This window comes from Equus caballus, chromosome 30, assembly GCF_041296265.1.
Source record: "Equus caballus isolate H_3958 breed thoroughbred chromosome 30, TB-T2T, whole genome shotgun sequence".
NCBI lineage: Eukaryota > Metazoa > Chordata > Mammalia > Perissodactyla > Equidae > Equus > Equus caballus.
This window is the reverse complement of record NC_091713.1, coordinates 33,496,567-33,511,631: the sequence shown is the minus strand read 5'-3', so window position 1 is coordinate 33,511,631 and position 15,065 is coordinate 33,496,567. Positions and strand designations below refer to the sequence as shown.

Here is a 15,065-nt window from a genome sequence, read left to right as displayed (position 1 = left end):
TCAACTCCCCATCCGTCCTCTCCTCTGCCTTCAATCACCACCAAACCACCGCGAAAACCCGGACTAACGGACTCGGGGCGTAGCTGGGCTCCCCGACGGAGCAGGGAGAACCGATGGAGCATGCGTGAAGCGGAGTGCGCGCACATGCGCAGTGGCCGGCGCAGGGCCGCGCGCCCGTCTCCCCGGGTGGCTGCGAGGCTGCGCGCGCGGGTGACGTGTGCGGCGGCGGCCGAGGCGGCGAGGCGCCGGGAGGGGAAGGAGCGGCCGGGGGGGGGAGGGGGAGGGGGCTGAACCCGGAAGTGGGTAGGCGCTGGAGCGAGCGCGCCCAGAGTGGAGCTCAGCGGCTGGGAGCCAGCGGGGGAGCCCTGGGTTCCCGGTAATGGATCTGTGGGGCGTCCGCCCAGGGAGACGGGGTGGGAAGGGGAGCGGGCCCGCCGTGGCCGAGCGCATTCTCCGCCCTGGCAGGGCCTGGCAAGGCTCCTCTGCCTCCGTTAGCCGTCCCTCTGGTTGACCCTGCTCCGCCTGCCCTGCGCCCCTCCTGGGGCCGTGTCCTGTCGGGTGGCCTCGGCCGGGGGATCCCCTCGGTCCCCAAAGAGGTGTGCCTGGCCGCCCTGGAAAAGCATGTTAATGGAGAGACTTGGATTTCGCGGCCGCGCTGGCCTTATTGTCACCATCCCAGCGCCCCTAAACCACCCATGTCGCCCTCCTCGACCTGCACCCTCAAAGATCTAGAAGGGGTCCCTCTCTCTTCTGCCCTCCCTTTATCCACCCTGTTTCTGGATCAGCCTTGAAAGGTGTTGTCTAGCTTCCTTTAAAATTATTCTTTTGTTGGCTGTCTTTTCCAACCCGGCCGTCCTTGTTCCCCGCCCTAAAAATCTTAGCCACAAATGGGTGGAAGCCGTGCCTTGATCATAATTTAGTTCGAATTCAGAAAAGATTCGTGGAAATGCCGTGAAGGATTTAGGATTGCTTTGCCGTGGAGTTATTTTACGTGGTTCTTCCTCTCTTGCAGACCATGACACCCTCGGGCACACCCCTCCAGAAGCTGTTATCCAAGACAATCTAGTTTTTTTCTTTTTCTTTTTTTACAATAAATCCCTCAAGACACTTATGAAGCTTCTTGTTCTGAAATTGTTGTACTGCAATGAAGAAAAGGAGAAAGGTTACTTCAGATCTTGACGAGAAGATCCATCTAGGCTATCGTAAAGATTCTGCAGAAGGCAATGTGGCAGTGGAGTGTGACCAAGTAGCCTATGCTCATCCCACAGAAAGACCAACTCCTGAAGCTCTTCACTGTTATCAGGAACTTCCTCCCTCTCCAGATCAGAGAAAACTTTTGAGTTCTTTGCAGTATAATAAGAATTTGCTAAAGTATTTAAATGATGACAGGCAGAAGCAGCCGTCTTTCTGTGACTTGCTTATCATAGTAGAAGGAAAAGAATTTAGTGCACACAAAGTTGTTGTTGCTGTTGGCAGTAGTTATTTTCATGCGTGTTTGAGCAAAAATCCAAGCACTGATGTTGTCACCCTGGATCACGTAACACACTCAGTTTTTCAGCATTTGCTTGAATTTCTTTACACATCAGAATTTTTTGTGTACAAGTATGAAATACCTCTTGTTTTAGAGGCTGCAAAATTTCTGGACATTATAGATGCAGTTAAGCTGCTGAATAATGAAAATGTTGCCACTTTTCAGTCTGAGCTAACTGAAAAGTCATCACCAGAAGAAACACTAAATGAACTAACTGGAAGACTCTCAAATAATCATCAGTGTAAATTCTGTAGTAGACATTTTTGTTATAAAAAGTCTTTGGAGAATCATTTGGCTAAAACCCACAGGTCCCTTTTGTTAGGGAAAAAACATGGGTTAAAAATGCTGGAGAGAAGTTTTTCCACAAGAAGATCAAAAAGGAATCGGAAGTGCCCTGTTAAGTTTGATGACACCAGTGATGACGAACCGGAAAGTGGTGATGGGTCAGACAATTTGAATCAAGACAATTTCGAAAAGGAAAAGTCAGATAGAAATGATTCTGAGGATCCTGGAAGTGAATATAATGCTGAAGAAGAGGAGCTAGAGGAGGAGATGTCAGATGAATACTCTGACATTGAAGAGCAAAGTGAAAAAGATAATAATGAGGCAGAAGAGGAGCCTGAGGCTGGTGATTCCTTAGGAAATATTCATGAGGGGTTAACTCCTGTAGTCATTCAGAACAGTAACAAAAAAATATTGCAGTGTCCTAAATGTGATAAAACTTTTGACCGAATAGGTAAGAAAAGAAAGCTGCTTTTCTGTCTTGTCATAACTTAACTTTTCATGGATATTTTAAGGTGATAACTAAAAACTAAGCTTTGAAATTAACTTTTAAAAAGAATGCTTAAGTAGGATGGATATTTGATTTTCAATACATACTTTACCCTGTTATTTTAAATTTGTTGTGATTCAAGAATTAATTTCAGTATTTATATTAGCCTTTACTTTCTCTTCCTCTTGCCCCAACAGGAGGTGACAGTTCATTAGTTCATGTATTTGGTATAAAAAGCTCCAAAGTATCAAGAATTATGAACGTAGAGCTTTGATTTATATGCTAATTTAATTTCATAGATAAGGGCTATTTTTGAGTCATAGAAAGTTGAATTAGATTATATCAGATTGTTTGCTATTTCCCCTTGAAGATGGTAGTATGTGAGTTAGAAATATAGTCACTTTTCCCGTATCTGGTACTTTTTAGAATTGGGATGTCTCAGACTAGACTGATAGTTAAGAATAAAACTTTTACTGAATGCAATTTAATTCTGTAGGTAGAGACTTTAGGAAATGTCTTAATTAGTAGTATTCCTTGGTTATGATAATAGTGAATAAATCAACTTTTCCTTTGTGGGAAAAGTCTATGTAGGAAATGCGGTGTATAACCTTAAGTTAAAAATATGTCAGTGAACATTAATTTTAAGAGATCTAATATTTGCTAATAAAATACTTTTTGGAGGTGTCTTAAATGAACAGTTCTAATGTGAACTTTCAAATTGTAACAATGAAGCGATTTCCTTATAAGTTAAAGTTAAGGAATTGTGAAATGCATTCTACCACCTATAATGATAATGGGAACATGTAAGTGCAATTCGACCTTGTGAAATTACTGGTACAGTTTGCCATATCCCCGAGTTTCTTGCAATTTTGAGTTACATGTGTAACTGATATAGGTGGAAATTGGTTTTATAAGGTATTGGTAATCATTTGCTCTCAAAATATGTGACAGTATGCACTATGGCATAACCGTGGTAACCTGTTTTTGCTTTTTATTACGCCTTTGAATATTTTTCTCTCTAAATAGGAATACTTTTGACAATCGAATTTAATAATTATTTATTACTGTTTTTACTGTGTTTGAGGCTCTGTACAACCTTGAATAAAATAACTTCTCTTGAGTAACTCAATTGGAAGCGCATACAAATACAAGTGACTTGTTAAACTCAGGCTAGATAAGTGCTCTTGTAGAGCTGTGAACAAGTGCTATGAGGGGTATACGGGGAGAAAACGACGTTTTTGGGGTGAGATATCTGGAACTATTTTATCTTTCCAATAGATTCTGCTTCTTAGACTTTGTATTCTTAGCACATATTCCTTGTATTCTGCCTTAATTTTACCTAATTTGACTTGAGATGAGCGAGCAGGGGCCAGTTCATAAATGGCGTTGAAGGCCCGGCACATAGATCTCTAACTGTTCTGTTGAACTCTGGGTGTGTGAGAGAGGGGTTCTATGTTTGAGTAAGATTGGTGAAACTGTATACTGTAATTCACAGTCGGTATTAACTCTGTCAAATTCTCTACTAAAGAAACCTGCTAATTTTACTTAACCTGGCATTTCCTCTAATTATTGTACCACAGGACACTTTTGGGATATTTCTTTCATTATCCCAAGAAACTAGAGTTCTTTTGCTTACAATTTGGGAAAATACTGCTCAAGATTAAGGTTCTGATATTCTAAGAGGAAGGTGTTTTGCAGCTTTTTTAACCAAGGGAGGCCCAGATAGTTGTGGGAATCAATAGGTCACGTTGTAGGCAAATTTCCAGCCTACCTTTCTGAATGTATTTACATTACACTCCTCTTTTCTCCACTCCCCGCTTTTGCATAGCCTCATTGGGACTGCTTACGTTTCCCCAGTTTTTAGAGCAAGAGATTGAGATTGAGATTATGTCATTCTGGCTTAAAAAGCACGAGCTGTGGTGATGTCAGACAGCCTGCATTTTTGAATCCAGGTCTTGGGCAAGTTACTTAACCTGTCTGTGCTTTTGTTTGCTCTTAACATAGAGTGGGATGATGCTAATAGGATGCTAATAATACCTTCTTATGAGGGTTATTAGGAAAATTAAATGAGATAGTCCTTGTGAATCACTTAAGATATTTTATGGAACTTAGAAGGTCTTCAAAGAATGCTAGCTCCTCTTATTATTCATTAATCTAATATAGTTATTAAGTGTCTTTAATATGCCAAATACTGCTAAACAGATATGAATTGATAGATCATCTGTCCTCAAGAATCTTAGAGTTTAATGAGTACATGTAAAAACACAATCATATTGCAATAAAGATAATCTTATCAGGGTAAGTACAGAGGACTGAAGGAATCAGGAAAGATTTCACAGAGCAGATAGTGTTTGAGCTGAGACCTGAAGAATAGGGAGGAATTTACAAGGTAGAGGGACCAACGTGTGCAAAGACGTTGAGGTGTGTTGTGTTCTGGAAATTGCTGGGGAGTGGGTGCTTTCAAGGTGGACAAGGAGGCATAATGGACAAGACAGATGAGAATTGGCAAGTAAATTTTGAATGGTTTTTATGCTATACAGAAGAGTTTACATTTTATCCTGTAAGTGATAGAAACTTGAAAAAACTTTGACAAAGCAAGTGACAGTCTATGGAAGTTTTACAAAGATCATGCTGGCTTCAGTGTGGAGAGGGAAATTGGAAAGGACCATAAGGATATTGTAGACTATGAAGATGGGAATTGGGAATGGGATGTGGAATGAGGGTAGTACAGAGAGTTGTGCTGAGTATAGGCTAAGTGGACTGGTGATGGCTAGAACGAAACTATGTAGAAGGAGAGGACCTATGTTTCTTAAATGTGTTCCTTTATCATCTCTATCAGAAGTCCTATGTATTCTTCAAAACAACAGTGCAAGGGCCATTTCCCAATAATCCTTCTCATATTACCCACATTCCTTTCACAGGATTTAGAAATGTCCACCTAGGCTTTTGGTTGTTATTTATCTATCTCATTAGATTGTGAGCCTGAAAGCGTTATATCTTACTTTTGGTCAGTATCCTTTGTGATACTCCAGGTCATTTCAAATAAGTTTTCAGTAAGCTCTTGTTTAATTGAACTAGGCTGAAAGGTTGATGCCTGACTTTACTTTGGACTTGTAAACAGCCAGTTAGGTTTCCTTATAAACTTCCAACATTTCTGTCTCAGAGTGGGTTTATGAGAGAGAATGAATAAGCTGAGACCTTCTGCTGGAAGCATTAACTCCACAGTATGTAGTGGACTAATCTGATTCCATTACTTTGGGTCTGTTATCCTTTCTGATATATTTAGGAGTTGCTTGGAGTAAGACTCCTGATCCAGTTATATTTTTCCTTAGGCTACCAGCTGGCCTGTTCTCATGCAAATGAGAGTCCTTTGACCTTTTCCCCTTAAACCAAAAACCTAGTGGGTGAAAAGGCAAAAATAGGGAGAAGATGACAGATGGAGTGAGAGAGAAAATTTGGATAATTTATCTTTTTTATTGTTCCTACTAGGAACTAAAATCTTTCCTTGGATTAAATTTACAGTCTCTTCTAGAGGTAGAAAATGTTTTATAGCTTTTTGAAAAGATGTGACTCAGACCATCCTGACAGAGATTGCACTTGGTTCTTAATAGAGAAGCATTATAATAGTGGCACAATTCTCTACTTTAAGGTTAGATATTTTAGTATTCTTTAGGGTATGTCCTATGAATAAATTCAAGGTGTAATGTAAGATTTAGCAACATCAGATACATAATGAGCTAATTTGTTGATGTTTCTCTTTGTAAAAACTGCATCCAAAATCTGATTATGGTAATTTTTCATGACCCATATAGGGGAATAATAAATTCTGAAGCACAAGGTAACGTTTTTTCATGTGAAAATATCTTTAGTTTGTTTCTCCTGATTTAGGACACAATTTATATTGGGTTTCAGTTCAGAAAAATACTGTGGACGAAATTTCTTAATATTATGTATTTTCCGTTGGTGATCAAGAATAGTTGGGCGTAGTTTAGTATTCTCTGAAGGAATACTCTTTTTTGATTGAAAATTTGTTTGAAATGAACATTTTGATATATTATTGACTTCTCTTCACTCCGTAGAAAAAGAAGAAATAGATGTAGATGTTGACTGTGTTTGTACTGAGGAGTAGCCCCCACACCCCTACCGTTTGATTTAAATGTGGGAGTTCTTTGCAAATTAAAATTAAAATTTGCATTAATAAGAAGAAAGCTTTTTCACTGTAGAGATTCTTCATGTCATAGTGGATTATTCAAATTTATATATTTTCATTGGTCTCTTTGGACTTTGCTGAATTTATTTAAATCATTTTTTAAAAATTTTGGCTGTCTCAGTTTAAATTTCCAAACTTTCTGTTTTCTTTTTCATGGTTAAGTCTGGCTAAGTCTACTAGTCTGCAGGAAAATGGAAGTTAATAGTTAAAAGTGGCTTTGACTTTTAATTTAACTGCCATTTTATTGGTTTTAATATTCAACTACATGTAACCTACTTTTTATTTGCAAGTAAGAAAGAATTTCTTGCCTTTAAATACAGGGAAAATGTAACTAATTATTAATTGAACATCCTTCCAGCAAAGGCGTTTTCATAGAAAATAAAGATTTGGTGAAAAATTTTTCGTATACTTTGAGATTTTTATTAAGTTGCTGTTCCTGTTCACTTGGGTATAAAAATGAGGAGATTTAAGCATTTGAGGCTTGATAAGTTATCTTTCAGTCTTGAGAATCTGTGTGAAACATGCATGGTCAATCCCCAGTTAGGAATGGACCTATTCCAGAAATCACTTATAAGTTAGTCATTTAAAAATGGAATAGTGTACTCTTGATTTGTTTACTTTTTTTTTTTTTTTTTACCACAGGTAGGTATCATCTACATAATTTAAAAAGCAAGTTTTAAAAAAACGAAAAAAATCTTTTTTTTAAATTCCATACAGTGTCCTCTATCTTTTCCAAATTAAAATTGAAGAATATTAATACATATTGATAATGTTTGGATTCTGTAGCTTCTCTCATATCTCATGTGTAACAAATGTTAAGGTATCCAAAACAAGTACGCCATATTATAATAATAAAGAATAAAATCAACTCAGAAAACATTTTCCCCAAGAAATTACATTATACCAGTAGTGTTCTGGTTATACCCCGCAAAAAGTAATGTAAATCCGTGTTTTTCCAATTTTTTTGGATGGTTCAAGGTCAGCAATATGTTATTATGAATATACATACTTATACCTGTGTGCTCATACATAAATCGAAGCAAAAAAGTTGTATGAAACTAGTGTGAATGCTCTGTTTTCTACTCTATTCTATTCGTTTTTTCCTCCCAATGCTAGTCACAACCCAAGGAACTGATTTCATGAACACTGATGACCTTAGTTTGTCAAACACTGATCTAAACCATAATGTAGTGCACTCTTGTTTTACAGAACCTATTTATTATTTGTGATGTCTGTAAAAAGTCATTCCAGGTTTCACCTTGGGATGCACAGGAACACCTTTCGCCCAATAAAGTCCTGTATTAGAGCTCATCCCTTGAGCACAGCAGGGGCAGTGGTGGTGGTAGGGTGTGTATGTATGTGTAAGTGAAGCGTACGCCCCAGCAGTGGCGGAGGAAGAACTGAGATACGAGGCAGTTTTAGCAGTGGCCAGGAGAGAAGGCGAAGTGCTTCCAGTGTTGTGAGACAGCTGAAACCTCAGTTTGAGCTGTTATATACTCATAAATCAGCTGTATCCATATTTATATTTGAGATGTCCGTACACGTCCATACTGTGACTTGTAATCTATATAATAGTAATAATGACTAATATTTTAGTGCTTACTATGTGCTGGGATGTTTTAAGTGTTGTGAATATATTTACTCGTTCACTTCTCACAACCTCATGAAGTGTTAATCAGTGTTGGTAGAGAGAGGTTAAATTATTAGCTTAATTAAGATCACACAACTAATTTAGCACGTGCCCAAGCATTGACTGAGTTTTCTGACTATATGCAGGTAAAAAAGGCGTAGACCACTAACTGTGTGGTCTGTATCTAAATACCTAATGGATTTTTCATTATACTTTTGTTTTTCTTTGCTTATGATTGTTATCTTCCCTACCTTAAGGAAAATACCTTGTTCCCTTTCCTCAGTATTCTTTATGTAAGTGCAATGTAATTAATTTTTAGATAATATTCTACATGTTCATTAAATTTAATCATATATAGGATACATAATAAATTGGTGAATTTATTTTATTAAGTAGACAAGTAATTATGATAACCTTTTTTTCTTCAGTGCCCTTGGAATACTTGTTTTTTTTCTGATTTCCATTATATATGTGTATATATGATGTATCTTTTTTTTTTTAAGTGTGTGACTGAAATGCTAGACTTTTGCATTAGCCTTCACCTGAAGAAAAATTTATGCATTTACTTTGCAGGACAAAGCAAAGCTAAACTGTTAATTGAAAATTGCTCTTCATATGGGTAGTATTTTTTCTTATTTTTATTGCCTGTTGCTTGAAAGTGTCCTTAATTGAAATTTCTACTTTCATCTGCTAGGTGTGCTCATTCACAGCTTTGATTACAGAGTAATAATAATAGCCAACATTAATTGGTAGCTTATAATGCCAGACACTGTTGTGAGTGCTTTATGTATATTCATTTATTCTTATGACAGTCCTCTGAGGTAAATATTATTCCATTTTTATTTTTATTTTATACATTTTTAATATTCGGTTATTATTTTTTCAGATGAGAAAGATTTGAGGCTTAAAAAAGGTTTTGTGTCCAAGGTCACATAGGCTGCCATTTAAAGCTGCAGTATTCATTTCCAGGTCATGGATCCAGGGTCAGAGCTCTGGCCTTCGATGCTGCTCTGCCTCTGTAACGTGGACATTTATATTCTAAATAATGATGTGAAAGAATTTTAGTCTGAGTAGGAATATAAGTAAAAAGTAAGCCACATGTATATTTTTCCTTCATTTTTTTATTGTAACTTTTCTCTTTGGAAAGTCTACATTGAAATTCTTGATTCTTTCTATAGGAAATACCTGTAATATTTGTATAGAACTCAGAGATGTATTCAAATTATAATACAAATTTCACATTAGTATGACTGCAGGTGTCTGCATATTATATCTGTTCATCTTACTGTTTTTCCACTTTCTCTGATATTGCCCGTGTATGTTGTTGGCTTCAGCAGTTTATTTGAAGCATGTAGTCAGGTACAGGCGATTTTCTTGTTTCCTAGTGTTTCTGAGTTGGAGGGGTCTCATATGAAAGGGCTGTGGTGAAGTTTAGGGTTTGTTGAGTATTCCAGAGTTGTAGTACCCTTTCCGGGTGACCTTTTGTGGGAAGAGAGATGAAAATATCATATATTATAAGATATATAAAATATCATTTTGCCTTTTTAGGATTTTTTAAAAGGACTGTCAGATCTGAAAATTCCTCTGTTTCATGCGTATACGTACTGAAAATGAAATGTGAAAATACTGTATCTTAAATGATGAGTGGATCTTTTCCTGAAGGTCACTTTTAAACTAAAAGAATATATTTTAAAGTTTTTATTTAAGCTCAGAGAATTTGCCAACAGAATCTTAAGCAAATTTCCCCAAATTCTTGATTTTTAAAATGTTTAAATATGAATAAGTGGTTTTTTTAAATGACCCAGGTTTTTGAGGAAAGGGATACTTTGAGCAGTAAGCTCGCTCGGAGCAGTAAGTCTGTGAGGTTTATCAGAGATATATACTTAGGTAAACTTTTTTCTAGTTTCTGATGTGGGTGTGGGTACTAAATATGTTATTATTCATGAGATTTTATTCCACTGTCAAATTGCAGCCACTATGTGGTAAGTGTACTGAATTTAATTTTAATTTCTCTTTTTATAGGGAAATATGAGAGCCACACACGTGTTCACACAGGTGAGAAGCCCTTTGAGTGTGATATTTGTCACCAGCGCTATTCGACAAAGTCTAACCTAACTGTTCACAGAAAGAAGCACAGTAATGAAACAGAATTTCATAAGAAGGAGCACAAGTGCCCTTACTGTAATAAACTTCATGCAAGCAAGAAGACTTTAGCCAAGCATGTTAAGAGGCAAGTATTATCTTGCTTCCGTAATACACTTGATTGTGCCTTCTGATTTAAGTATGGAGTAAGCTGAAAACATCTATGGAGTGCTGCTCTCCAGTTCTTTCATCGCTTAACGTTTTGCAGACTGCAAATTTATTAAGAAAAGAGCGGCCAATGTTAGTTCATATTTTTTATTAATGCTGTTGAGCTAAAGTTTTTTGATGTTGAAACCAGATCTGTAGTCTATACTATAGAGATTTAAGATAGAGCATTTTCATTATCCTGTTTTCTGTGTTGGGTTTGGGCAAGTATGTTTTCAAAATGTGGTGTTTTAGAACTCTAGGAGACTTACTTCTCATGCTCAGCTTTGTCTTTAGTGTATAAAAACTTGTGAGAGAGAGAATGCTTAGTACAGTTTGCATATTTAACTCTAAGAAATTAAATTTACTGAAATCTGAACTAAAAAAAGAATCAAGTGAATTACTTTAAGATTGATTATCTGTGAATAGCTAGGTTCCCGAATATATTTAGAATATGATTAGGCTTTTCTTTGACTATTTCTGCATAAATTTAGGCGTACGCATTCATTTATTAAAATGATAACGATACCTATAATAAAGTACTCACATGTGCCTGCCTCTTTAAGAAAAGCATCGGTGATTGGTTCTTATAATCGCTGTCAACAGATCCTATGGAATATTGACTTAACTACTGTAACTGTTCTCTGATAATCTTTTTATTTTTTTCTTACAGATTTCATCCTGAAAATGCACAAGAATTTATTTCCATTAAGAAGACTAAGAGTGAAAGTTGGAAATGTGATGTAAGAGCTTTTCATTTGCAGTAGAAAACCAAAATAAATGTAATGTTACGTTTTGGGAAGACAATTAGATTTTAAAGTAAAGTATACTATAAGTAATATAAACTTATCTCACTTTTAGATCTTTCTTTTATGCAAAGTTATCCTAATATTTTTGTAAATTGAGCCTGGTATGAGTTAGTTTTTAGGTTATGGACCTGAGAAATAAAAATTGTACTTTTTATTTCTATTATAATCAGTAAACCATATATTTACTGTGGCATTACTGTTGCACAGAGTATAAGATGTTAGAATTTTCCCTCCATTTCTGATTATCTGTTGCTACACACAAACACCTCAAAACTTAGTGACCTTAAACAACCGTTTTATTTTATCTTACCATTTTGTGGGTCAGTAATCTAAATTTGGGGCAGCGCTTTGCTAGGTAATTCTTCTGTTCCACATGGTTTCAGCTGAAGTCACTCAGTTGTTTTCAGCTGGTGGATGGTCTGATCTGGTCTGGTTTGTGGCCACTGTTAAAGCCGCGCACTCTCACGGCCAGCAACGTGGTGCTGACCAACAGCTAGTTGCTCAGCGAGGACAGGTGGCTGGGGGCCTTGATTCTTCTCCACTTTGGTCTCTTCCTCGGGCTCCTTGAGCTTCCTTGTAGCATGGCATCTAGACTCCAAGAGTGAGTGCGTGTTCCAAGAAGCCTGGGTAAAAACTATAAGGCTTTTTACCGTCCAGCCTCCGAGGTCTCAGAGCATCACTTCCAACACTTTCTGTTGGTCAAACAAGTGACTACAGCCAGGGGAATTTAAGGAGTGGGGAATTAGTCTCTATTTTTCATTGGTAGGAGTAGCAAAGAATTTGTAGATATCTTTATTCTACCACTCTCCCTAAAGTACTTTTCCATTATTTAGGTAAATATTGTTTAAAGGAACCACCAGCTATCATTTTGTCTTCTTTACGCCCAGGCTTCAATTTATATATACAGCAAAGTTCTCACATTTCTCTGATTTTCACCTATAGGAATTGAAGTTAATTCTTAATTATTTGGATCTACATGAGTTGGTTTCTTCTCTTACTAAGTTTCATCATCCTTAGCTGTAAAATGATGATAATTATATCTACCTCATGGGATGATTGTGACAATTAAGTAAAATAATCTGTGGATTACTTAGCATTGTGCCTGGTATATAGTACATGCTATATTATGATCACTGTGCCGTTGTTATTAGAGCAGCCCCTCCTTCCCCTTTTTAAATCTGATGGCTGCCAAATTTCTTTAAAAAGCTATGTCTCTTCTTTCTGCCCACTTCAAGAAATAAATTTTAAAATGATTTTTCTGTAGTTTCGTACTCCTATTTCTAATCAAATATATGGCAATAATGGTAAAACCATTTATTCGGGACATATAAGTGGTTTAAAATATAAGTTTAATGGATTTAGAAATCTTGACTAGAATTAAGAATGTAAGATTACTCTCCAATCTTGGAAATTAGCCTATTAGAAATGTAAGGAGTGGAAATTTGTCTCCCTTTAGTACTAATTTAAATGATTCCTTACTGTAATTCATCCAAGGTGTTTTTCTGTACAGTTGGAATTTGATTATACTTTTGGTAAGTTTTCTGTTGGGAGAAATTTCTCTTTAGCTGCTTGAATTTATGTGTTTATTTCTCATCATGAGCTTTGTATTTTAATTTTTAATTCGGGTTCCCTTACATTTTATGTGCATTTTCTTTTAGATTTGTAAGAAATCTTTTACTCGAAGGCCCCACTTGGAGGAACACATGATTCTGCATTCTCAAGATAAACCTTTTAAGTGTACCTATTGTGAAGAACATTTCAAATCACGATTTGCACGGTTAAAGCATCAAGAAAAGTTCCATCTGGGTAAGCGAATTGCTTTTTCTAAAAGCAGCCGTGGCAATGACTGATTATCATGTCATGCTGGAGGAGCCTGCTGCTGTTGGACCACTTAGGAGAAGGAAGTCATATAAATTGGGGGGAGTACTGGATCTGCTGCAATTCCTAGAGATGAGTAAATGTGTGTGTTTAATTTTTTGCTGGCAGTGTGTCTGTGGTCATAAACTGCATTTATTCACAGATGGTTATTGGATATGTTTGTGAATTTTTAGGATAAGGCTTTTTGTTTTGGAAAAAACTCATTTTTCAGAGAGTGCAATAAATTTTAGTATATTTGGAGTTTAGTATTGTATTTGATGCATTCCCCTCTATAGCTTATGGCCAAGGTGGAGACTTGTGTCCTAGATGGTAGTACATGTAGGTACATTTATGACAATTAATCCCAATAATAAATTGTCACCCCAAGTGGAGGCCTTTTCCTTGCTGTCCTATTCAGTGTTTTTATTGAGAACTTGGATAAAAATAGATACTTGATGCTTATGAAGTTTGCAGATGACATAAAGCCGGCAGGGGTAGTTAATATAGCAGAAAATGAAAATGTAAAGAAAATCCCTGTGCTGTACAAAAGGTTAAAACAAATTAAGTTAAAGTTAATTAAGAATAAATACAAAGTCATAAACATGGGAATGATCTGAGTTTTAGTCGTTGGGGTTTGCAGAACTGAAAAATGCTGCAGAATCCAAACTCCTCATTCCACAGAGGTGCCGAGTGGCAGAAGCTTTTTAGGCGTGATCTGAACCACTAACGTCAGATGACTGACAAAAACCATTGTAGTCTTAAACTATATTAATAGAAATGTATTGTTCAGAGTTAGGGAGATAATCGTCTCACTGATTTTAAATTGATAGGGTTAGTATTTCCTCTCAGCATTTCTAAGATGCCATCACATGGAAATACATTTTGTGATGACTGGAACCGTGGTTGGAGACGTTTATGGTTGCATGTTGCATGTGTGAAGTTTCTTTAGGCATTAGTTCCAGGAAAAACAGTTTCTATTGGGGAATTGGTGGACTTCTTCCTTTTTGAAATGAGAACCATAGGTAATCTTTTTTTGTCCCACCATGTAGAAACATCAGAGCCAAATCTAATAATTTTTATTATTAACATATTTGCTTCCACTTCCTTTTTCTGTTCTTGATATTCTATTTCAACTTTCATTAAATACATCAGTTGGTAAATAAATAGACATTCTAAGGACATTGAGTGGAAATTCTAAAGTATAGGTTTATTTTTAATTTAGAAAATTTTTTAAGTATTGGAACTTACAAATTGAAGTAACTTGTCTTGTACAGTAGTTACTTTCCTCCCAGTGAAAGTATACAAGCAGGTACTGAACTGATCAGAGGTTAGTGTTGTCGAAGAGAGCATTCCTGAAAAGGTGGTCAAACCAGGAGATTTTTATGATTTGTTGTTAAAGGATTATTTTTCTATCATGCTCCAGGGTTTCAATAAGGAGAAGTGTCTCAGAAATGCTAGGTAGTAAGATTTAGCTAACCTGCTAACTAAAGTTTACTGAAGCAAATACCCAAGGGAAGTACATTCACCATGCAAAGTAGTAAATATTTATTGAACAACTGTTAACTATATGATCAGCTCTGCGTTAGGATCTGGAGACACAATTCCTGCCAAATTAAATTACAGCCCCCTGGGTAATCAAACTAGTAAATAAATCATTACATTATAATGCTATGCCCACTCAGATATTTCACAAGTGATTAGATAGTTTGTATAATTTTTAATAAGAGTTGACATTTACTATGTTAGGTTGGCATTTACGGGAACTAAAGTTTAATAGGAGTGGCGTGATGTAGAACTGGAAGGTAGGAGACTTTATATCCAGGCTTGTTTTCCACGTCTGACTTCGCTGCTCACTGTGTGAGCTGGTGCAGCCTCGCAGAGTGCCAGCCTCGTTTATGAAACAGGGTTGACACCTGCCTCCTAGACATTGTCATGAGGATTTAATGAGGTAATGCGTGTTGAGAGCCAAG

At 36.7% G+C, this 15,065-nt stretch overlaps 1 protein-coding gene across 2 annotated transcripts in view; it reads left to right on the top strand.

Moving 5' to 3' along the window:
* The first annotated feature begins 252 nt into the window (after positions 1–252).
* The window catches only part of ZBTB41 (zinc finger and BTB domain containing 41), a 41,651-nt gene continuing 26,838 nt past the window's right edge, over positions 253–15,065 (top strand). Inside the window, exons 1-5 of one of the 2 annotated variants that reach the window (XM_070255833.1) lie at positions 253–376; positions 1,013–2,267; positions 10,166–10,373; positions 11,103–11,172; positions 12,897–13,044. In XM_070255833.1, the coding sequence (XP_070111934.1) occupies positions 1,145–2,267; positions 10,166–10,373; positions 11,103–11,172; positions 12,897–13,044 (1,549 nt within the window). In that variant the 5' untranslated portion in view covers positions 253–376; positions 1,013–1,144. The remainder of the gene's footprint in view (positions 377–1,012; positions 2,268–10,165; positions 10,374–11,102; positions 11,173–12,896; positions 13,045–15,065) is intronic. The other variant, XM_001492621.6, reaches the window with a different exon arrangement.